Source organism: Drosophila subobscura, chromosome O (assembly GCF_008121235.1).
Source record: "Drosophila subobscura isolate 14011-0131.10 chromosome O, UCBerk_Dsub_1.0, whole genome shotgun sequence".
NCBI lineage: Eukaryota > Metazoa > Arthropoda > Insecta > Diptera > Drosophilidae > Drosophila > Drosophila subobscura.
The window spans coordinates 14,525,033-14,550,379 of NC_048533.1; the positions used below are offsets into that span (position 1 = coordinate 14,525,033).

Genomic DNA, 25,347 nt, shown 5'->3' on the forward strand with positions numbered 1-25,347 from the left:
ACACAATCTCTCTCTCTTTGCTCTCTCCTCTCCTCTCCTCTCCTCATATCGTATCAGTTACGCCTTGCAGTCAACTGACTCCTTTTATCATCAATTTGCTGCTGCCCAAAGCCATCATCGTGCCCCACCACCAGCCCCGTTCCGCACTGGCTGTCAGAGTTGTGGTCCATTGCTGACAGTTCTTGATCGGTACAAATGGCTAAATATCCTCGAATTGGCTGGTGAATGTTGAGAGGGGCATTTGCTCAACAGATGGTTTATGTTGTCCCATTGAATTTCTAGCTCAATTAAGACTGTCTAATTTATTGCAGCATTAATTGTGTGTAGTAATTTGAGGAGCCAAATTCCTATATGCAGACGAACTACTGGGTTGCAGATGGTTCATTGATACAGTGACATAAAGCTGGAGTCTGTGTATGTTTAAGAAAGAGCGTCGAATATTAACTTCATCTGATTTCTTAAGAGCATTTAATATTCGTCTATTCTCTCACATGCAACGAAATCACAACTCACAATCGCGTTATTGCTTTGAGCAGTTTTGACTCTCTTCAGTCCCTCTCTTTTATTTCGTTCTCAGAAACTCAAAGCTTTTGAATTATTTGCGTGTTTCATTTGGCTAAATGTCTATCTACGCCATCGATTCCTGTTTACCCGGAATGCCGGATAACCACTTCACATTACAAATTCATTTCCCCGAACGCAGCTACGTTGCCATGATGATCACAGGTTGGCTTCTGTTTTGTCCTTTTCCGTGCGGCGCTGGGCAGCGCCGAACGGCACGTTGACCGCATTTCAAAATGCTGTTGCTGGTGGCTGCTGGCATTAAAATTTGCAATGAATTTGCATAAATTTTGAACGGCGACTTCGTTGACGACCTTTTCGAAAGTTTAACATTTTCCGCTGGCAACGCGATTTAACCATTTCATGGAACTGAGAGCCGGTACCCGGATCCGGTCCTGGCTGTTAGAGTGAACGCGGAAGGGCTTGACGCGAAATGTAAATGGGTCACATGTATGCAAATATTGGGAAATCATGTTAAAAGTCGGAACCCAGATTATTCAGCTCGAACTGGGCAGCCTATACACATACACATTCATTAGTGGGAGAATGAAAAATATCTACTCTGGTTTTTTCTGGTTTCTTCCCCCACTTAGCTTTTGTCTCCTACTGCATTTGCTGTTCTTTTCTCACACACATAAGAAGAACATTTGTTTTTGCGTTGCTTTCGATCGCCTCTTCCATCCCATGCCATTCCAAGAGGGCGCACAGCACAGCACTTTCCCCTTCTAGCCATTCACCGTTGCATTGACAAGTCACAAAGGCACAAACGCACAACACAAAAAGTCAAACTACAACGAGAGAGCAATTAAAAAGTGCTTCTGCGAGTATGTTGGAGCCGCTCTCACACCTCATTTTCGGACGGCAGAGAAGCTTTGCTTCTCGAGCATTCCATGCTGTCCTCTGCTCAGCTTCTTCTCCCCTCTCCCACCACATGCCAACCCAGAAGCATAGTACTTTCCCCTTCTTACCATTCACCGTTGCATTAAAACTCAGCAAACGCACAAAGCTTCGCTCTCTTGAGGTAGCAGAGGCAGAACACAAATGTCAAAGTCAAATGAGAGGGCAATTGGGAAGCGCATCAGAAAGAGAGATGGAATGTTCTAGAAGCCAAGCCACCTACGCATGCAAAGCTGCGCCGCTCTTTCACTTTAAATTTTTCGGTGCAAGCGCGTGGTTTTAGTTCCGCGTTTCGGGTCGCGAAAATCGGGAATTGGATGAAAAATTGTCGCGCAGTTGTGCAGTGCAGTGTAGTGTTGTAGTGCAGTGTTGTGTTGAAGTGTTGTGATGCAGTGGCTTGGTGTGGTGCAATGCAGTGTAGTGTGCAGTTTTTAAAAAGGGCTTCCAAAAGGCAGAGCGGCGAAGGCGTAATAAGCAAATTCCTGAAAGTGAAGTGTTACAAGTATATTACGCAATTGATGCAGATTGTACATTTTTTTTCTCGTTCACGTGATCTCCGGCAATGTGGATTCGTGTGCTTGTGTGTGTGCAAGAAATGCATAGCAGAATCTTGCATCGTGCCCACCCCCGCACCCAATACGAAGAAGAGGAGAAGCGCAGTACGAAAAGAGCAAGTGCAGCGTGTCGACGCTCTCTCTCTCTCTCTATCTATCGTATGGCATTCAAAAAGCAAAGCGGCGAAGGAAAAATAATAAATCAGTGAAAGTGAAGTGTTACAAGTGTGTCGTGATCTCTGGCAATGTGTGTACGTGTATTTGTGTGTGCAATATACCCAATGTGAAGAAGAGGAGAAAAGCAATAAGAAAAGAGGGGGTGCAGCGTGTCGACGCTCTCTCGACTCAAGTGTTTCATTGTGTGAGGGAGGTGAGGTCTTGGCGATCTGGCTCTCTCTCTCACTCTCGAGCTTCAGTCCCGTTATGCCTCATCTTATATTAATCTACCCAAAATATGTGCTCCCATTCGAATGTGCTTAAAATGATTTCAATTCCTATTGTTGTGCCAGTGCGTTTTCGTTTTCGTATTCGTTTCGTAAATCGATCTTTCGATAATTGTCTCACGGTCTCGTTTATTCGTCCGACGTAACCACGAAATCTTTGACTTCTCATGTGTGAGGCAGAGGAGCAGCAAAACGTTATGGCAGAGGTAAGAGAGAGCACAAACATTTACTGTTTTTTTACACGGTAAAGGTTTCTCACGGTTTCTCCTCGTTTTAGCTACATACACATAAAACACAAAAATTAAATTTAGTCAGCTTTAATGCATTTCGTTTCTTGTTTCCTCATCCGTATAGTTTTAGGAATTGCTTCGTTGCCCATTCTGATTTACGAGTGCGTGTGTATATTTGGCCCATCATTGCCCGCCTATTTTGCATATTTTCTGGCTTTGAATTGTCCTTTTGTGTGACTCGCGCGATTTTCATTATTCAAACGGCAATCAATCATTTTAACAAATTGACGTGCACAATGACGCAGGCTTTCATTTTTTTGTTTGGCTAAAAACAAAGCGGAAGTTTGGCCCTGCATAGCGGCAGCTGATTTTGGCAGTTTCGCGGCTGTCTTTTGCCCGTTTTTTGTTACGGTTTTCGGGCCTTTTTCCCCATTCTAAGGGTAATTTGCTAATTGGAGGCGTCATCGGCCTCGACAGCGGCCAACAAGAGCGAAGGCAAAGGAAAGGGCAGATACAGACACAGGGGCGGGGGCAGAGGCAGAGGCCACATCATCAGTCAGAAAAGGTCTGTCCTTGTGTGCCGCCGACCCTTTGAATCCAGTTAGGTTAGTTAGTCCCGACAACGGGGTGGCCTCAGGCTCAGACTCAGGCGCTGTGGTTGGTGGGTGGAATGGAGTGGCTGTGGCTGTGGGCGGGCCAGCCTTTTCCCCTATTTAATGTGCTCGATGATATTCAATAAATATTTCGGAGCTGCCTGAAAAGGTTATTGATGTTCGGCTTTGATTTGTTCGCATAAAAGCTGAATGAGTGGTAAAAATTGATTGAAAATTCTTTAAAGAATTTATGTTATTAGTTCTCTCTTGCGCCATAACTGGAATTTGCGTATTTGGGCTGATCGTGATATCCAGCTGGTTAATTGTTGGCGGTTTGGGATGAACATAAATATTTCTCCATTAAGCTGGCAACATGGAAATTGCACTGGACGATGACACAAAAAAACAAACACAAAAATGTACGTTGAAAAGGCAGGAAATGATGGAAGCGATTGAAAAAATCATACATTTGCCACATTTAATTGAATTTTGAGCATGTGGCATGCATTTTGCATAGGGGAGGTGGTCGACATGTAACAAATTCAATTTCGATGCGTATACATGGATAATAAAAAATTTAATTACAATATATTTTCATTTTGTTAACTATTCCATTCTCTCTCCCTCTCTTTTAGGGTCTTCCTGCGCGATGTGGTGGAAACGGCCAACGTTTTCATTAAAATGATGGAGCGATTCTGCCAGGACTCTGTCGTTGTTCAGGACAAGCGGCGCGTCGCTGGGGGCCGCAGGAAGAAACAGCCGAAGGCCAAAACCAAACAAACAGCGGCCCCACAGCCCACGGAGGTAAGAGCAGCTAAATTAAAATATATATAAATACATTTTTGGTTAAATGTTTAAAAATAAATTGCCGCATTAAATAACTTTACTCGGGGCTACTGCTGGTGTTCAACGCCCGCTGTGCCAGCCATAAAACATACTCTAAATTGCCAATAAAATGTATTAAAAAGGACGCAAAAAAACGAACAAAAACAATTGTCGTCTATGCTGGCTGGCATGGTTGAAGATTTATGCGTACGATCGTGAAATTTAATTGAGTGAAAATATATCCAAAAAAAGAGAGAAACAAAAAGGCAAGAGCAGCTTCTAGGCGATGATTTTGCGCGGGTTGCAGTTGTTTTCTGTGTGTATATGCGTATTATTTCTATGCAACTGAATGTGACCTTACCACATGCACGCGGACACACCGACACACACACACACACACACGTGCATATTGTGCGAAGCTTTGGGTGCTGGGTCCAAGCTCGCTTCTGTTGTTTTTCCGCCGCTTTGACCCTTTTCAAGCGGCTCAGACTTTTTGTTTGTTTTACGGAAATACTCTAAGGAGAGCAAGGGTAGGGTGGTTAGCACAAGCAATAAAATATTACGATTTTTAAGGCAGGTTTTACTTGCTAGATTTTATGTTTAGTTAATGCAAATATACCTAAAAAGAAGTTCCATAATTTCTTCTACTGAAAAATCAAAGCTTAGAGTATCTTCGGTGCGTAGTGGCAAGTTCTTTTTCCTAGCCCCCGCTCTTCTATTTCTAACCATCTTTTGTTTTTTCTACACTTTGTCGCGCTGGGACAGGACGCGCCGCTGAGCGTGATTTCCGGCCACTGGCCACTGGACACAGGGACCGCTGCATGCCGACTGTCGACGGCTGGCCTTTGCCGCAACTGTGTAGAACCTGCACAGGCAGTCGGGCTGCCGCTTAGCTTTATTATTTTTTTGTTTCCCCTTTGTGGCCGCCGTTTTTAGCCTGCTGGCCGCAAGCTGGTCAAAGGGCACGGACAAGGACATGGATGCGGATCGGACACCGATACCGACACTGCCTTGTGGACTGAAAGAATGCCTTTCATGCCACAACCTTCGATTGTGCACCATTTTGACATATTTATTTGAATTGTTGTTGTTTTTATATTGCCGTGCCAAACGCACACACGCATTTCGCGCATCAATTTTTCAACAATTAATTTATAAATATTTGTCATTGCCGGCGAGCATGAACAACATGAGAGAAGCGCACACACACAGACAGGCACAAATATTTGCATGTTCCTTCCCTTTTTCAGCAAACAAAAGTTAAACGAGCGATAAACAAAATGTATAAAATTGTGTAACGTGGAAGGCAAACAAAAGCATTGCGAAAAAAAACAAGGAAAAATCCCGAAAGAGTTTACCGGAAAAACGATACCTGCAAGTCATGTTTGTCGCACATTTTCCAACGATGGAAAAATAATTATTAACTGAATAAAAGTGCGTGGATATACCTTTTCGAGTACCCTGCATGCAGAGGGATATTCCATTGCCTTGCCATTGATTTTGCAATTTAATGAAATGAAAATGCTTTTGCCATATGCCAATGTCCTTGTATTTAGAAGGACGACGCTCCTCGTCAGACCAGCCATCGGTGTTCAATTAATATGCATTGTTAACAGAACCGATAAGGCAAAAACAACGACAACAAGGAAAAAAATGCGAAAACAATGGTTTACAATTATTTTCTTTTATGCAAATTATACAACAAATAATCGGGTAGGAAATCAGGCCACAGCAGCGGAATACTCTTAACATGTTTTTGGGCTGCGAATAATAATAAGAAATTATTCAGCTTGTGCTTAATGAAGAAATGCAATTATATAGAGCGGAATGAGCGCTGTTCCTATATGACAGGACTCAGTATAGAGCCTAAAGTAACGCCAAATACTTGCCAAAATCCATGACTAAATCGTAATACTCCTTTGTTTGTGTGCTTTTGTTTGGGAAGCTTTAATAAAAATTCCAATTATGAAAATCATTTTATTTGCATTTTAATCTCTATCGAAATGTGTGGCGTGTGTTTTATTGAATGTTTTAACTTTGCGCAGGTTTTGTCTCTTGTCACTTGCAAATGGCCGACAAATGTTATTAGATATTTGGTTATAATTACTATTGCATATCCGTGGAATTAATTTTTTGCCATATTCAGCATTTTTACACTGCTTCTGTTGATTATCTATTCAGTTTCATAAATAATTGATTGTTGCATAATTGCAGGATGAATTATCGAGCAAATGGGCCGAAATGGCATCGGAAGTCTGCACCGTGCTCTACGGAGGAGTCAACCTGCCCGAGGAGGAGCTGCCCATACCCTTTGATGCGGCATCCGACAAGTCAATCGATGATCAGCGGTTAGTAGAGCCAATGGTACACCTTTTTTCTATTATATTTTCTCGGTTCTTCCTTACTTACAGCGAGGATTGCATGATTCGCATAAATAAAATGCTGCGCACCGAGAAATTGGAGCAGGCCATCGCCCTGCTCCGTGCTGCCAGGTGAGTGTCTGGCTGGGGCATCAAAATGTTATTTAAGCCGCTCGCTGGCTGTCCCTGTCCCCTGTGAAGCCGCGTTGCCGTAGTGAACTTTGCCATCAAATTGAGCAACAACTTGCAGCCGTAATCCCCTTTTGAAAATTCCTCTTTTAATAACTTGACATTGACTATTGCGGGTTGGTCCTCCCAGTCCGCGCTCTCCGCATCGCTGCGCGTAGCTCTGCGAAAAAGGTACAAAGCAATTCGCATAATAAATTAACTCTAGTAAAAATGGAATAAATATAAACGCTTGGTCTTGGTTCAACCTTCTCGGTTCCGGCATTCTCTGGGCTTTTGTCCCACTTGGCTGGCCTTTATCGAATTTTATTCTCTTCCTGTTTACTCCTCGAATTTTCTCTGGAGCGAGAGTCTGCGTGAGCTCCGAGTCTGGGCAGCCCTTAAATTAAATAGTTTTTATTTATTGTTAAGGCAGAGCACGAGGCAGGCTGCTCACTCCTTCTCCACAGCCAGGTAACTACAGATAATGGCCGCGCGAGGCATTGTGCTCCATGTCCTTCCTTGGTCTGCTCCGCCTGATAATGAGAACGAAAGAGGGAGGAAAGGTGGTGTACTGATGGCTCTGTGGTCTGTGGGCAATGCAATTTCGAGCCTGGGGTTTTGTCTCGTTCTCGTGTGCAATTTTTCAGTCAACAAACCGCAGCGGCCATGGCGAAGGACAGCGCCGTAGCTGGCTCAGGGTTCAGTGGATATGCCCGCCTGCCTGCCTGCCTGCCTTTCAATTTAATTGCCCGCTCAATTATGTAAAGCTCATTGAAGACGCGCCCAAGAAATGTTTATTGTTTGTGCTGGAAAATTGCGTGAAAATAATTTATCTTTTGCGCGTCAACATTTAAATAAGGCCAACACAGCGCAAGCGACACAAGACAGCAGGCAGCAGGGCCAGAACCAGCAGCATCCTCCACGACAGATGTCGTGTACTCAAAGGCTGACAGAGCAATCGAAAACGTGGTTTTAAATATTTCCAAGTCATTTAATTACAACCTCATTAAAATTTTCCACCTGCTGCATGCTGGTCCCGGTCGGAGTTCGTCTCAAAGGCTCACTCCCTGCCTCTGCAAATAGTCAGCAACTCTCAATGCTGGATGCTGTGTATTTGTCTGCCGCTCAAGCGGTTCGACACTGTCTTTCGTTTCCATTCGGGGCAAAGAGTTATTCTGTCAGTTCCTCTCTCTGTTCCTTTGTGCAATTGCAATTGTCAAACTTTCCTTGAAATTTATGTACATTTTAATTGTTGCCAACATACATACATTTTTTTGTATTATTATGTACAGAATTTTTGCCTGTTGCCCTGCTCTGCAGTGGCAGCTTAAAAAGGTCTAGACGCTTTTTGTGCTAATAAATTAAAATGCGATATGCATATAGAGAGAGAGAGAGCAGACCCAAAGCAGTGCACTCCCACTGCCACGAGTAATGCCACTTGCACGGCCCACGGCCCACGACCCATGGCCCACGTCTCTACGTAACTCCCACTTTTGTCTGGCCATTGTCTGGAACTTTTTGTGCCCCCGTTGCCTAGCACTCACGGCTCGGGACAGTTACACTCTCACTTTGCTGCTTGCTGCATACACTATGAAAGCGAGAGACTGACAAGTTTTGGTACTAAAAATGTATCAATGGCAAGGGATGGAGATTTGGGAGCTATCATTTGTGTTTCTGCTATAGAAAGCATGAACCAAAACCAAACATGAATCGAATGTATCAAAATCAAGCTATAATTCGCATGGAAAATGTGAAGATTTCACACATTTTTCTATGTATCCAACATTTACATGTTTCTGTCATAGAAACTGTTTCTGTTTAGTGTATTCCGCGCTTCGACTCAGCCAAGATCCACCAACTCTCATCTCTTCTAGTATATTATACTGTTTTTCTAGCATATAGAGAACATTTTTGGGTAAACAAAATATTGAAAATAAACTCGAGTCGCTCGCAAAACAAATTCCTCGCACTGGGCTGTGTCTGGCCCGGCATTTATGTACATATGTAAAAATGTATGCATGATGTATGTACAAATGTAAGTCCATTTCTGCATGTGTGTGTCCAGCATTTTTAAATAGTTGCCAAGTCACACTATTAGATGGGGGTTTTTTCGTATTTAGTTTTTGTATAAAAAGAAGAAATGAAATTGGAAACGCTTTTGGGGTTTTTTCTTCCTACATCTGGCTTAATGGGTGCACAGAAATGTCAGCAATGGGAAAAAAAACCAACTTTTAAGTGAAGTAAATGCGCAAAATGTTTATTCAAACTTCACTTTGGTTGGAACTTTCAGTTCTTTTACCCCCCCACTCGTCTTGCCCCCGCAGCTACGGCTGGAGCTCTTAACTAAGCTTATTTAAGCGTCTGCTGATGCGCTTATTTAGCATAGCAACGGGGAAAGCTCCAGCTCCAGCTGCAGCTCCAGCTCTTGGGTTTGGCTTTGCTACTGCCCCGTGGTTCCCGCTGCTGCTCCTGCTCCTTCTATGGCTGCATTTCTTGTTGACTTTGTTGACTGTGAATATTTAGCATTTTGCTGCTTTTACGAGCAAAAGCTGCCGTGCAGCTTGTGTTTTTCAAATCAACACAAAATTCATTTGCGTTAAAGTAGGAGGAACCAAAAGGGCAGTAATCATAAACTTCAAATAAAAATGCTTAGAAAAATTCCAGCCAGTGGCCAATGGTCATCATCCATGGCACTGAAAGTGAGATCTTTGAGGGTACTAAAACAAATCCGTTTCATTGCAATTAATATCCGAAATCAGCTATGCGGTTGCACACATTTAATCACGTGAATATTAAATGTCGGCATTTTAGTTTGACCAACGAAAATATGTGCACGAAATAAATACCTTGAACAGCTCGTTATAACATATTATAAATTTAATCACTGGATTTGTCTCGGCAATGTTGTTCCGGGAATTTGATGCCATCAAATAATCCTTGCTGCTGCCCTGGCATGCACATCGATTTATAATTAATGTGATTGTGCCTCAATGTGATTATAAAATGTTCTCTGCATAAAACAATTTATCTGCCGTTGCGAGAGACAATGCGGGGGGACTTAATCTAAGTTAAAAGCCAGCACCGAAAAGTTGCTCTGTCCGGCCACCACTTTGATTTTGGTTTTTCATAGATTTTTTCATGGTTTATAATTAACCAATAGTTCGTCCCATGACCAAAACCGCCATGCAAAAACCGCTAATTATCGTCGTTGCGCTGCCACTGGGGTCGGACTGGGAGGGAGTGTGGGCTGTGGGGTGCGTTGGGTTTGACACTGCAAAAGTTATTCACAGAATATGTCGCATAACTTTTAAATGAACGCACACAAATGTTGATGTAAACCAAAAATACGGAACCCCACTGCCGCGGCCACTGCCACAACCACAATGATGCTGCACTATTGTTGCTGTTGCTGTTGCTTGCAACTGTTGTTGGACCTCTAAAAATGGCACCCGTAGGATTACAAAACGAAACGCAACTAACGAACAGCCCAATGGAACCACTGTTCCAATTTTGAGGCACGGTAGGAAGCGGAATAAAAGGTTGTTTGGTTGACTACGAGGCTTTAGTTTTTCAACATCAAAATATGATGCTTAACTGGTAGCCAAAAATATGAAATAAATACGTAAAGAACAAGTTTATCTTCCCTGCAATTCTGTATGTCCTGCCTCTAGGTTAAACCTTAATTAAAAATATTATGTGCGCCTTTTGTCTGCATTTTCGGGTATCCTTTAGTCGAGCACCCGCCTGCACTGGCACTTTTGGCTGCTGCAAGGAAGCTGCTCTGTAGAGCGTGGTGTCTATCAATTTATTGGCTGGGCGACAGCGAAAAGCATAAGTTGCAGCACTATCGCCTACGAACATGAACAAATAAGCATAAATATGTCGCTTAGGCAGTCTTCGGCAGTCCACTGCGCCTCCGCACTGTGTCTGTGGGTGGCTGTGTCTGTTGCCGTCTGATATGCCAAAGAGGAAAACTGACACACTGCCTGAAGGCCAGTTTATAATTGGAGTAAGGGGGTGGGAAGCAACGAACGTCACTATCTCTTTCTCGTTATGTTTTTGCTGTGCGTTGCATTTTAAGCTGCTTTCAAATATTAAATTAACAGCGGGCAACGTTGCGAAAAGCCTGCAGGCGGCGGTTGCTTGCATCACCAGGAATGGTGGGGGATTATTTTGGACCGACACACAGAGAGAGAGCGAGGCGAAAGTGCAAGCCAGAGCCTGAGCTTGGTGGTCCTCGTTGCCGTTTGGTTGCTGCTGCTGCTGCATGCTGCATGCTGCACACATGAGACGCAATTTTAAACGCATCAATTTCAGTTTGCGAGAGCTAAAAGCTTTGCTTGTTGCATCCTTGCTTGCTGCAGTGTTCGAATTTTTGCAGCAGCAGCCTGACGCTGGCCAGAGTCGCTTGTTATTTCAGGCATTGTTGTTGCCAGCGCTGCACTCCGCCCCCCCCCAAGCCGTGCTGATGCTGTTGATGAGAATGCTGATGGTGATCATAGGGGTTAGGGTGCGAATGATTTGTATAGGCTTGTCGATTCACGTTCTTCACGCTGAATTTGCAGCTTGAAAATCGATTTGAAGCAAAGTTTAGCTCAGTTTAGCTTATGCTGCAGTTTTGTTAGTCGCTAATGAGGATTAAAATCAGGCATAAATGAATGTATTCTGTTGGAATTTCGGTTGCTGAGCTTAGCGGGATAAACTCACTACAAATAATCAGTGAATGTTACAGCAAAAGGAATTTTCTAGCATAAATTTGATTAAAAATTTAGCTCAATTGGCTAAAGTCAGCAAAAAGCTAACCAACTCCATTCTCAATCAATGCACAACACTAACAGAATTTATGAAAAAATGCACAACTTTCTGAAAAGGGAACATTTATAGGAATCTTCGACATAGTTTTATGAGAAAACAGGAAAACTGCTTCCGCGTTCACCCTTAAAAATACGAATAATAGTTTTAGATTTATGCAATAAGTTTTCTCCTGACTAATGCTCTATATAATTATTGATTTGAATCACATTTTACAACCATTTTATATTGCAAACTTCACGATTTAATATTCCCCATAACATTGCTTTCCAATAAGCTGCCATAATGGCAGCAACTCCCAGGGAACCCAGAGAACCTTCCCAGTCATAATTAATTTTTTCTGTGCTTGCACGCTGCACGTGCCACGCTCCTTGTAAATAGATGTACCTACGTATTTGCAATCTATTTTCCTCCACTAACGTTCTGTTTTCTACTCTTTCTCTCTTTCCATCCTCGCGTCTCTTTCTCTGTGCATGCTGCAGGGAGGTCTGGCCGGAGAACGATGTGTTTGGCGCTCCTGCCGCGGAGCCCAAAGATGAGCTGCTGCTCTTGCGTGAGATTTTCATGCACAATATTACAACAGGTGAGTCGAGAATGGGGTTGGGGGCAACATTTTAATTATTGTTTATTACGGTGCATTATGAAGGGAGCACCACCGACCAGGAACCTTCCGTCTGACCGTTGTTTTAATTAAAAATGAAAATCTGCCACTTGGCTTTTGCGTGTCATTTATCTTGCGCTGTCTGCTGTCTGCGCTGTCTGCTGTCTTCGTTATTTTTTGCTGTCTCCTGGCTCGTGCCGTCCCTAGTCCTTCGGGCTGCTCCTGCTGCTGCTGCTGCGTCCTGGACAGTTGGGGCCACTTCCGGTGCAGTATTTTGCATTCTCCACTCTATAAATTTGCTGGCTGAAAATAAGCCAAATTATAGCGCAACTTTTCAGCTCTCTCTGTCTCTGTCTCTTTCTCTGTGTTTCTATCTCTGTCTCTGTGCATGTCCTTGTTGCATTTCGCTTGGCATTGTCTAAGTTTTGTGCCGGCTTGGCTTTGGCTTTTTGCGTTTCTGGCCAGCCATCCTTTGCTCTGCTCTCCCGCTGGCCAAGCATCCTCTTTGCTCTGCTCTCCCGCTGGCCAACGAGCTGCGCTTAACAAATTATCCAACAGAAATTCTTGCGCTTCATTAAAAGGAAAAAATACAAACTGAGAGCCAGCATAGAAGGAGCTCCCTTCTCAGCGTCTGTTTTTGTGTGTCCCTTGGCTTGGGTCCACTAAATGAAAATATATTAAACGCGTAATTGTTTTATTCCATTTTTTGTTTACACCGCCCCCGCCCGACCGCCCGTCCGCCCGTTTGCCTGCCAAGTGCATTGGCTTGTGAAATTTTCTGTTTTGATTCGGGCCAACCCAGCGGAGCGGGGAGCGTTGACAATTCGCCGTCCATATTTTTTCCATATTTTCCAGCGTCAAGCACGAGTCAGTGCCTTTCTCTTCCGGGATCTTCCTCCACCTTAGCCTGACATGACTTTTCAATTTGCCATCTCGTTGGGGGCGCACCTGAAACTGCCAAAAGCTGCCTCGATTTCTTTGCTTAGACAAGGATAATGGCTTTCGGGCTTTGCGCTGTTGTGACGTGCTCGTCAAATACAGAGGAGTATCTATGCATATACATAATAATAATAATAATAGCGTTCCTGCGCTGCACTCGAGTATCCCCATATACCTTATCGCTGCACTGCACTGCAGTTCTCTGTGGCAGCGAAAACTTTTCCCTGACAAGCGTTTTAAAGCGCGCATCCATGGCTGACACTTTTTTTTCTTGTATGAAATATATATACAGTACAAGGACGTTGGAGATGGTGATGCTGGGGAGACGGTGAAGAAGACTCGCTGCCAACGGCAAAGTTTTCAACTTTTGCTGCGCCGTGCAGTTAATCGAGATTTTTGTGTGCGAAATTTATGATTTCCGCTGTTGGGAAGGCAACTTATATCAAGAATTTCGGTTCGGTCTTTAATGCACGAGTTATGGGCAGAGTGAGATACTTCTTTTTACTTCTAGTGTAAGTTTTTTGATAGTCAAGTAAAGTTAAACTGCTGAAATGCACTTTTAAGAACTGAAAGAGTGTCATTAATCTGAGAAGGCGCCTTAAGAAATTGTAGCTGCTGCACTTAACCATGTCATACATGGCCAAGAAGTAGTTATAGGAATTACCGAGGTACATTCCTTCACATTTATTACCAACAGATTCCCAAGAGAGTAATTTCTGACCTAAAAGTGGTTCATTAAATGATAATGTTTAAGTCAACTGACTAATTTTAGGATTTTGTTTAGTATTTTTTGGGTTTGTTTAGTATTTTGTAGTATTTTTCGTATTTTTAAATCTATAAAAAGATTTTTGTAGAAGTCTTTTGGTATTTTTTGGTATCTTTTATAATTTTATGAGTATTTTTTGTAGTACTTTCCTTTGCCTTCATTCTAAATCAACTTAGAAATTGTTTTTAAAGCAGCATTTCCCCATTTTGCTTTACCAAATGGATTGAACAATGTCTGCACAATGGCTTACTCCTGGCTCATCCTCTTGGCATCCTTTTTGGGCCGCTGTCTGTGCCTTGAAGCGCATGCATTGTCCGTCCGGGTGTCCACATGAAAGAGTTCGCCTCCAATCGCAGTGCTTAAAGCATTTGAAACCCTCCTTTGTGTCTGCGTCATCGCTTTTTTTTTTCTGTTGCTCTTCAAAGGGCTGAGCTCGTTAAGTCCCCCTCAAACAGCGTGAACCGTTCTGTACCCGACCAAGGGATTTGATGGGGCAGCTTATCGCCCGCCGGCCGTCAATAGATTGATGGTCAGTTGACAGTTTTCCCGGCTGCAACAATATGCAATTTAACAACCCAAAAAAAGTTCAACATCCGCTTAAACAAATGTACATTGTACATGTGCATGTTATGCACGAGTGTGTGTAAAATGTACATGCTAATGTTAAAAAAAAAAGGAAAAAGTCCCCAAAGTGGCCATTGACTAGGTCTCCTCCGTGACTCTCCGCCGCTTGCTTGTTGCAGCCGTACATTTTATTAATTACCGGCAACCGCAAAACTGCATGTTGTGTGCTCTCGCTCTGCCTGTGGTTTGGCTTTAATTAATATATGTATTTTTTTCTGTATTCCTGCTACCCTGTGGGTGTGCAAGGGGGTTGTGTTCGACATGGGTGTAGGTGTTTTTTCCATAAAGCTTTGCTTAAACATAGCGAAAAAGACAAACCAAACAGATAAACGCAATTTCTACAAATTCAAAAATTGTTTGCTAAAATTGTTATAAATAAACAATTTAAAAGTCTTCCTCTGCAGATGCAAAAAGCACAACTTTTGTATGAAAATAAATGACAAAACCACAATAAGAATCAGACTCCAACTCATACTCAGATACAGATAGAGAGGAAAACCAGTCAGAAATGCAGCAGCTTCTATTTTTAGAGCGTTGTCTGTAGGTTTTATGTTGTTAATTTGCCTCAAAATATGATACACATCAATCAATATTCTCGAGCAATCCTTCACCATCATGAGGATTACGTGCCAGGTTTATCTATGCATTTGCTGTATTTAATTGAGCTAGAATTTGACATACTAATTGGCGCCACAATGAGTATCAATTAGTTGTGCCTGCTCTGCCCTGTCACATTTAATTATTTTACATTATATTAATTTTGCTTTGTGCAAGCCGCCGGGACAGGGCCCTTGGGCAGGGCAAATGGCAGCAGGCAGGAGCATGAGGCAAGAGCATTGACACTTTGCATAATTTATAGCACTTGTCTATTGTTGTACTTCACAGTACAGCGCACACACACACACACACACGTACATGCATATGTGTGTGTGTGCTTTGTTTCGATTTCAAATTGAATTGAAAACTTAATTTTGTGACAAAAAGGCAGCCGAGGGAGTGGCAGAGAGGGAGGTGTCGCTGCATGCCAGCCAGTCTGTTTGCTTAGTTAAATCTTAATCAAGTTGCTTCGTTGATTTCGATTTGTGGAGCGCATAATAAATGACAACAAGTCCCTTGTACTTCATTCTTATACCATCGCAGACTCATTCCGTTTCTGTGTTCTGTGCTGTCCCTTGTCCTGACACACAGCCAAAGCCAAATCAACGCCCAGGACTCATACAAAAATAACACAAAAATCCACTCAAGTGTTAAAACAAAACCAACACAGCAACAGCAACGGTGGAGAGCCTCAACGGGTGGGGAAAACAAGACAGAGTTGGGATGTATATTTCTTTGTGTATATTTCAAGTTCTGGCCAAGTCTGTGCGCCGAGTCCTTAACTGATTTCCCAGCGCAAACAAGTTGGTTCTCTTGTTCCTGCTCGTTGTCGTTGTCGTTGTCGTTGTTGGTGTCCCCTGTCCCACTTCTTTTTGTCTCGCATAAAAATACAAAGTTTATGTTATGAACACAAATAAAAAAAAGAGAACAAGAAAAACAACAAAAACACACGACAAAGCTCAAGCAAGAACAACAGAAAGTGCGCACGAAACGAATAAAATACAATAAAATGGAATAAAATATCCACAGAGCAGAAAGAGAGAGAGAGAGAGAGTCATTTGGACAGAGCTCAACCGAATGGCGGGGCCAAGAGGCAGTGCTCGTACTCGCAGCCAGTATATTTCGCCAGTTGACGTGTCTGCAAATCCACTGCCGTGTGTGCGAGACATCAACCGCAACACCACAGAGCACCACAGGACCACAAACCCCGTGCAACCAACCCAACTCCCCCTCTATGCGGATGAGGCTGTGCGGATGGTCCAGCGATGACACTTACTCAATTAGGTGCCATGACTTGGCGCTGGCTTGACACTGATTTGCCTTTCATTTGTTCATTCTATTTCCCGGTTTTTATGTGTGTCTCGACTGCAGCAACGTCCCCTGCCGTGCCGTCTCGTTCCCTGTCGTTCCATTTAGTAACATTCATTTTAATAGCTCTCTCTCTCTCACTCCCCCTCTCTCTTCGTTTACCTTGATTAGTTTATCTGTCTTTTGTGCGGGTTTTTCAGCAGCTAGTTTGCTTTTTCAATTTTTGATATAATCCAATAATCGGGCACACATCGGTCTACAAAATGGAAATCCATTGACACAAAAACTATGACTAAAATGCATAAAATGTTTACGTGTATGCAGATTTTCGGGTGTTGATGTTATTCAAAGCGCCGCTAAATAAAGCCTGGGAAACAACTGCTGCTGAAATATTTTTTATTTAAAATAAATGAACATATTTCGTGGGGAATTAATTTCAGTTTGAGCATGAACGTTTCTTGTTTAAAGTTATGGAAGGGCAGGTCTGGGAATCAGGTATTGTTACAGATTACATATTACGATGGTTGGGCCTTAATGTAGCATTGATCGAGCTATTTAGGAATTGCAACTAAACCCTGAATCTTAATACAAAAGTTCAAAGCAGGAACACATTTCAAACTGCTAGACTAAAAACGATTGAAAGCTACAATTTAAATATATTTTCATGCCATTGCTTGAGCAACTCTTCTCAACATTTTTGTGCATTTATTTCTGTCTTTTTTTGTGCATTAAATTTACTCTTAGCGCGGATTTTCAGTGCAGCGCTTTACAGCCAACAAAAACTTTATACCTCTGTCCATTCATATCAATTGGGCGGGGTTTTATTTTGCTATTTTTTGTTGTGCCACATAAAAAACACGCTTCAACCACACCTGAGTGCCAGCTGACATTACTCCAGGGGGCAGCGACGGGCCGAGCCGGCCACAGTTGCCGGCAATGACATTCAAAATATGTAATGTGGAAAAAAAACCCAAAAAATTAAACTTTAAATTGAAAAAGCGGCTAAAAAATGTGCGAGAAGCGCCCTCCGAGAACTCGGGGACTTTAGAACGTTGTTTAAATAAAAGTTGTCATAGGATGTGCTGTGTGTGCACGTGTGTGTGTGTGTGTGAATATGAGAGTTCGAGCGGAATTTTACCTCTAGTAAACATAAAACGTTGCATACTTTGGGGACGCTCTCTCGCAGCTGAGCGACAATAAAAGCCAAGCAAAGCGAGGAGACCAGATAGAAGAGAGAGAGAACCAACCATAGAAAGAAGGCAAGGCAGAGTGGGAGGTTGTTAGAGAATGAATGAGGGACCGAGGGAGCGTAAGGCAAAAGTCATAACGAGTGCAAAACCATGAAATGAAATCGTTACCGCTGCCACCCCAACCCACAACCCACAACGCCCAACACACACGGATGCCGCCCAAACGTTTTTGCTGCCCCCAGTGTTTCTCTCCCTTTCCACTCGCAAATGTGTTGAAAAAATAGATGAAGTAACCAACTTGGAATACTCTTATAAAAAATACAAATTTTGAGTACATTTTTGCCTTAAATTGAGGTTTAAAAATTATAAATATTTTATCTTTCTATGGAACTATTGACAGCGACTTAAACTAATATTAAACCAAGCACCTCATCGACTTTTTCATCGCAAAATATTCGTTTTCGCTTAACAAAAATCTTTTTTTTATTAGTTAAAAAATAAATAAAAATCCCATAAATTGAGTTATGCCCTCTGTTAGAGTATAAACTTCTCGAGGTATATTGTAGATATAATGCCACGAATTTTTTTACATTTGACATTTGTGTGTGGCTGGGCGTGTTACACATGGCTCTCCCTGGTACGAGCTCCCGGGACTCTACTCCACGCACTGGGCGGATGGGGCTGGTGGGGCTGCAGCTGAAATTAAGCAATGTGTCCCCAGAGTGCACTACGTTGCGTATACGTAATGTGTCCGTGCTTTTTGGCACCGCTGCATTAAAAATGAATGCAATTTAAAGCAAAGAGGCGGGGGCCCTATGCGTATGCTGGGTGCTTCCCACTCCCCCGCGACCCGCAGAAGTTTTTGCATATTTATAAAAATCGAAGAGCAAAAAAGCGTAAGTTTGGCTTCCCTTTTCTTTCCTTTCCTTTCCTTTTCGTTTTTTGTTCTGCTTGACTGGCGCTAATGGAGCCCCATTTGGCAGCACTGTAGCATCGAAATCAATTAGATAAAGTTTTTACCCCCAGCTGCTGCAGGCACACACACACACACACCCACTATGAGCATTTTTAACTTCAGTTTCGGCAGCGCGGGCAGTAAATTGCATAAAAATGAACAGTTCAATGGTTACCCCGGCAATTATGCCATTCTCCCTACCCTCCAGTGCACTTTTTGCTTTCCTCTGCATCATCAGGGTAGAAAAGTTGCAGGGGCGAAGATCATGGCAAAGTGGTTTCTCCTTGCTTTAATTGCTTTGCCAATGCGCATTTGGGTTAATCAGAGATAATGTTCTTATGGCCTCAGTATGAGTTGCCATCAGTCAAAAGTGCTGCAAGTGCCTGCAGAATATTGGCCCATAAAGCCCAGCTAGAAGCCATTCCCATCACCATTCACCTTTTGCTGTGTTCGAAATTTGTAACCAACCAAAAAAAATTAATCTCGATTGACATTCGCTCATCAAACTGTCGGCGCGTGTCGACACAAATTTCGTTATATTTTTATTATTTTTCCATTAACCTTTTTATTGCGCACGCATTTCGGTGAACATTTCCCAGCTCCATCCTCCACCCGCTTCATATTCTGGAATTTCGATGTTATTGAATGTTGGGTGTGTGTGTGTGCGAGTGTGTTTGCCTCGTTGCAATATTGAATATTTAATTCCGAATGTCCAAGGGCCGCATAACAATTTCTTGACATGTGCGCTTCGGTCCATGTGGCTCCCCAATGCGGCGACAGTTTCACCAACCGGCTCCAGCTCCAGCTCCAGCTTCGGCCTCGGACTCCGGCTTTTACTGGTCTGCTCTCCGTTCCCTTCTATGGCCAAGCTAACGATGTATGCCAAAGGAAACAAAAGCGCCACAAAAGGTCACAACAGGACAGCAAAGATGAGAAGAAAAAAAAAAACGAAAAACGAGAACGAAAAAACAAAACAAGAAAAACCAATTGACTTTCATTTTGTCGGCCATTTGCACAGCGTCGTTTCACACACACACACACACACACAAGCACAAATGTATATATGTGTGTGTGTATCCACTTCCTGTTGCTGAACGCAATCATCTGATTGCAGTTTCGTTGCGAAATAATTGGATTTGAAATAAAAATGTTGCTTCCCCCGCTTGGTTCAGTTCTCCCCATCGATTTTTGGGGGGTTTGTGTGCGGCTTGAGTATTGGCATAATTTAGCCAGTCCCATTTGCTTCGTGCTTAACTGTCCTGTCGCATGTGTCACTAATTTAACGTTTATGTTTATCGTCCTCCTCGCTTGGTTTGATCTCCACATTATCAACCTTCTGGCTTCATTTGTTGTGCTCTAATGAACTGTTTTTGTCTCGCTAATTGGTTGGACGTGGAAGCTCCTTGAAGGAGTTCTTTAGTTATGCAAATGCATAAGGCAAGTGGCACATTTTGGTTGGCTGTCTTAATGGGTATTTTTAAAGGGACATCAGAAGCTTCTGTCCTTTAATGTTTCCTTTTTACTGCCCCGAAACTGCAGCCATTGCATGATTAAATTTCCTCTTCGAGCTGCATCCTCGCCATAAAAGCAATAATAACCAATATTGGAAGTCGAAGCTGAGCTGCCAGCATATTGGTTTATTCTTTGCTTGCTCTTTATTTTCATCCTTCTTCCCTTCCCTTTCAGTATATACAATTGATCCACTTTCCCCCCATTATACTCAGTTACTTTAATCCTCTCCGCCCATAAGAAAAATATCGAGCGTTTTCTTTCATTTCAAATTAAATAATTTTTCTCAATTTTTATTATTTGTTCACATGTTTTCCGTTTCGCTTTCGGGTTTTTTGCATTAAAATTGTTTTTGTTTTGGTTTCGAGAAGAATTCATAAAATGTTTACGTTGTCTTTACATACATTCTTTTTAATTGCTATTCATATTTGCTATATCCATAATACATTTGTTTGTCTTACTGCTAATTCTATTGTTAATCTCCACATTTAGAGCTTAGTTTTCACTGCTTTTATCAACCATTTTTACGCTACGATTTTGGCAGCACTAAGACTAAACATTTATAATTCATATTTGCAGAGCCCGCACCTCTGGCGGATATTTTCCATTGTCGAACAGCTACATAAATAAATACTCGAAATGTTTGTGTTTTTTGGCTTGTCATTTGCTTATTTTCACATTTATTTTATTCATTTATTTACAAAATGCACAGGGAAATTATTATTTACTTGGTTTTTGTTATTCACTTTTTATTTCTGCCATTTGTTTCTGTTTCTGAGAGCTGCTCGCTCGCTCCCGTTCTTTAATTAAAATGCTGCGCGTCATTTTCTCTAAACGAAATACATTTGCTGTGTGTGTGTGTGTGTGTGTGTGTGTGTGGTTTTTGTTTGTAAATAGAATTGTATTTGTTTATTAATTATTTGCTCGGCTTTATGCTAGAATTGTATCTGTTACATACATATTAGATACCATATATATTTTTTGTATATATTTTCTCTAACGGGCTACAAACTGTTACGTCAAATATTTGGCAATTAGTTTTTGCTGTGTTATTGTGGGCTTTTCCTTTATTTTTAACGCATTTATTCACATTTGATTTCCGACAAATTAAATGCAAATATTAACGTTACTCGATTTTGCGTTTCCTGCGCGCTTTTTTGTTTGCTTTTTGTTCGCTATTTTGGGTTCGATTTTGTTCGCTTATTGTGTTGCTTTTTGTTTGGGTTTTTGTTTTTATTTCTCTGTAAATTGTAAATACATATTCTACGGAAAATTGTACATGCAATATTTGAGAAATTGGAAATTGTAATTATCGCAAAACTATCGCAAAAGTATCGCTACAATTAAATATTACCAACTATAATTTACAGTTTGACATATCGAATGTACAATGCGCAATTAACTTTAATTATTGTAAGTGTGTGTGTGTGTGTGTGTGTGTGTGTGTGTGTGTGTGTGTGTGTGTGTGTGTCGAGGGAGGTGCTTTCTGCTGTACTTTTGCTTGCTATCATTTTTTGGCCACCAATTATGTGCCGTTATTTATGAGCCCAAGCAAACCGCCAAACTGGAAACTGCCAACTGCCAACTGCCAGCGGGGCCCCATGGTCCAACCAAACAAAAGGCAACTTATTTTCACATAATTTTCTAAATCGCTTTCATTTAACGGCCACCCCGAAATTGTTTGTCCCAAAAAAGCCATTTAGCAGGCAAATAATTACGTCCTGGCACTGGTGCTGGTCCTCGTCCTGGACCAACTTTATTAACTGCGCAGGGAGACAAAAGTCGACTCTGCTGTGGGTTCGGAAAATGTGTGATCTGAGATCTGTGCTGCCTGCCCTGCCCCATCACATACCAAAGATTGTGTGGAATGTGCCCAAAGTGTCAAATATCGAATTAACTCATTTGAGTTGGTCCTTCCTAGCACTTGATGGCTGGAAAACTTCCTAAATCTTGGCCAGCTGCGTTGTGTTGGGCTGTGGGTGGATGGGAAACCTTCATTAAATTTGACAATGCTTCAGGAACGAACCGAACCGGACCCCACTGGACTTTGGGTCCGCCCCGAACCCATTGTATGTCCCTGTCCGGCTTGCCGTTTCTTTTGTAGGCGAAAATTTTGTGCTGTGCCGGCAGAGTCGAGTATTAAAAAAGGTTTCCTTAAACTCCCAAAGAAGACACAAAAAAGAAAGTAAGAGAAATGCCTCCTGCTGCCTGACACTTGCCCACTTGGAAGTTCCTTAATTAAGATTTTGTGCGTTCTGGCAGCGGACACAACCCTCGGACTTCCCGCCCTCTGCCTGGCATATAATCCCCACCCCAAATCGGGCGTCGCTCGCTTGTTGGTCAGCATTACTTTAATTGTTGTTTCGTAGCGAGGCTCTCACTTTGTTGGGATATTTCGCTTGTGGCCTGCAAATAAATCCTTCAGAATGGCCCAAGGAGTGCGCTTGAACGCCTTGTTGTGAGCTGCTCTCTCTCTCTCTCTCTCTCTAACCCATAGCTATCTCTGTCTCTCTCTGCTCTCTCCACTTTCGGCCACTTCCTGTTGCTGTCGCCACTCGTGTGCACGCGCCTTCCTCTTGTACTTCGCATTCGTATTCCAATTACAAAGCCACAAAAAGTTGCAAAAGCTGTGCAATGATTGTGGTGTGGCTCTCGGCCTTCCTTCCAAGGGGTTCTCCTTAGCCTCAGCCTCAGCCTCAGCTCAGTTCAGTCTGGTTCCGTGGTTGAAGGGAAGTCTCGGCGTGCTTTGTGGGCTCGCTAGATTGTTGCACAACTTTTTATCGTGTCTTAATGTAATTGTTGTGTTCTGTCTATGGCCTGCGTCTGTCCCTGTCCCTCTCCCTGTCCCTTGCTGCGTTCCCTTGCGCGTTTCTTTAGCTGTTGCCGCGTGTCTGTTAATTTGATTTGCTGGCACATTATTCTAGATCTACGTCTAAATGTAGCTTCAAATAGTTTTACAACATTTCACTTTTGGCATGGCTTGGATGGGATTGCGCTGGATTTACACCCATATGTTGTGTCTGTTGTGTCCGTTGGTTGTTGGTCAATTTGTAAAATGAGGTTAAGTGTGGTGCTGATTGTTCGAATGGGGCTGGCGATGGGATTGCCGGATGGCAACACTTGGCAATTGAGGGTGGACTGGTGTGTGTCCAGCACTGGGGGCGAGACTGCCGACACAGGCAAAACTTTAATTAGATTGCAATTTAAACACTGGAATCTGCTCAAGCAGCAGCCGGGCAAAGTAGGTTAAGATGTAGTCAAGCATTGAGCAGTGCAGAGACAGAAGAGTCTGGAGTAAAGCACAACGAAAGGGTTGCCCAGTGGCCCACCAATTTGCTCTGCTTTATTCCCCCTTGCTCAGCATCTGCTGGCAGTTGGATTTCTCTTTGATTTCTTGCCTTGCAGCAGTCGTAGTCGAAATTGAGCCTGTCATAAACTAAACTGTTATTTAATACTTGATCGATATTTCATTTTTATATGCATGACTATCACAACACTTAATCTTGGGCACTCTTATAGAAAGTTAACTGGCGGCACACACACACGGCACACGGCCAGGTCTGGTCTGGTGTGGTCTGGTGTGGTCTGGCCAGTAAACTGACCTAAATACGACCACAAGATGGACATCAAATTGGGAAGGGGAACACGGCCCACCGCCCTCTTGAATGGCTCATAAAAACTTTGCTGGCGTGGGCTATTTGGCTAGGACTCTGTGCTCTGCCTCACGCGGCGTATACGTAACTGAAATTTATGACAAATTGTTGCTGCTAAACGCTAAGAGGCCCCGGCAACGTGTGCGGCGAAGCATCATAAATCAACTGAGCGGCAAAGTCAATGGGACTTCTATTTGGCTTTTGTGTTCTGAGTTACAGAATCAAACTGGAGCTGCAATTTCTATCAATCGATTTGGAGTCTCTTCTAAAAACAAATTCCAACATTGGAAAAGCAAAACCCAAAGAAATTTCCGTCGTTTCCGTAACTGAGAACCGCTTACGGGACGGGACTCTGGCGCCTCTTAACTTTATGACTCATTTTGCACAGTTGGCAGCTGACAGTTTCCTGGGCGGGCAGCTGAGTGCTGGATGTTGGCTGTGTACTGGGTCGGACCTTACTCTCTACTCTCGAGACTCGACTCGACTTGCCTCGACTTTGCCTCTACTGGAAGGGCGCATATTGCCGCTGTCCAAAGACGGTTTGTCACCAGATACCCAGACGCCGTGAGCTGGGTGCCATCAGCCTGCTGCTCACTGATTTAATGACCGGCGGCAAGGTCGGTGCTCCACCGAGGTCAGTGGCTGCCATTCTGTCTGCTGCTGCTGCGGCTGCTGCCACACGGCGGGACTGGCTGCCACTGCTGAGCAGCTCCATGGGCAGGCTGGGCACAGCGAGGCCAGCGCTTGGACTGCTGGGTGCCATCTCAATGGAGTAGCTATCCTCGTGGCTGGGCGATTGCAAACTGCTGCGACTGCTGCCCGAGGAGCCGCTGCTGCTGCTGGCCAGCGAGGCGCTATAGAACTGCTGACAGCGCTGCAGTCGATTCTGCTCCAGTTTCAGCCGGCTCTGCTCCTGTTGCAGCTCTCGAGCCTGAAGATTGTGCAGCGGCGAGCTGTAGGGCGCCTCACGCCGGGTGCTGTGGTGCCACTTCTGCAGCCTTGCAGGATCTGCCTGATAGTTGAGGAAACTGTGCGCATCGTCGCTCTCATTGAACTGTCGCTGATGATGCGGTCGCAGCTGTCCCGGACGTCCGCGTCGCTGCCAGGGCAGCTCACAGCGATAGACGTGGGCCAGTCCCGCCAGCAGCACCACAACCAAGACGCAGGCCAGCAGCAGCATCACGCCAGGATGACTGCTCGAGAGTGTGTGCTGTCCCTCCAGTCGCTGATCCATCAAGTGCTCCGGCTTGGACTCGCTCTTCAGCTCCACGTAGGCCTTCAGTTGGGCAAATGTGTTGAGCTCCTCCAGCGCTCCTTCCTTGGGCGTATTCACGCTGCTGTGTTGGTGCTGCTGTGTCCGCGGGGTTGTTGGCATGGCTGGCGGCATCTTTGTGGCCGCATGCTTGGTGCTGTATGTCATCTTCTTGATGCTCAACGATGGCTTCTTCTTGGTCTTTGCTGGCGACTTTGTGTCGCCGTTTATTGCTTCCGGTTGCCGCTTATCAGCAGACGATGTCTGGCGGGTTTCCTGCTCCCTGTGCTGCCTGTGTTCCTTCTGATGCTGATGCTGCTCCTTCTGCTGCTGCTGGCTATCTTCCAGCTGTCGTCGTTGTTGCGCATCCGCCACGGTGGCTGTGCCGGGCAGCAGCAACTGTTCGGCATCCACCAGCAGCACGTCGCCCTTGTGCATGAGCAGCGGTGTGCCAATTAGATGGCGATCCTTAATATGCAGCTGCAACGTTGCATGTTTGTGTGGCGCCAC

General features: G+C 43.6%; 1 protein-coding gene across 1 annotated transcript in view; it reads left to right on the forward strand.

Annotated features, from left to right (window-relative positions):
* Positions 1-25,347, forward strand: part of LOC117896500 (protein timeless homolog) — a 68,541-nt gene that overhangs the window by 14,668 nt on the left and 28,526 nt on the right. The window contains exons 8-11 of the mRNA XM_034804847.1: positions 3,914-4,082; positions 6,318-6,451; positions 6,515-6,595; positions 11,926-12,026. Of these exons, the coding sequence (XP_034660738.1) occupies positions 3,914-4,082; positions 6,318-6,451; positions 6,515-6,595; positions 11,926-12,026 (485 nt within the window). The remainder of the gene's footprint in view (positions 1-3,913; positions 4,083-6,317; positions 6,452-6,514; positions 6,596-11,925; positions 12,027-25,347) is intronic.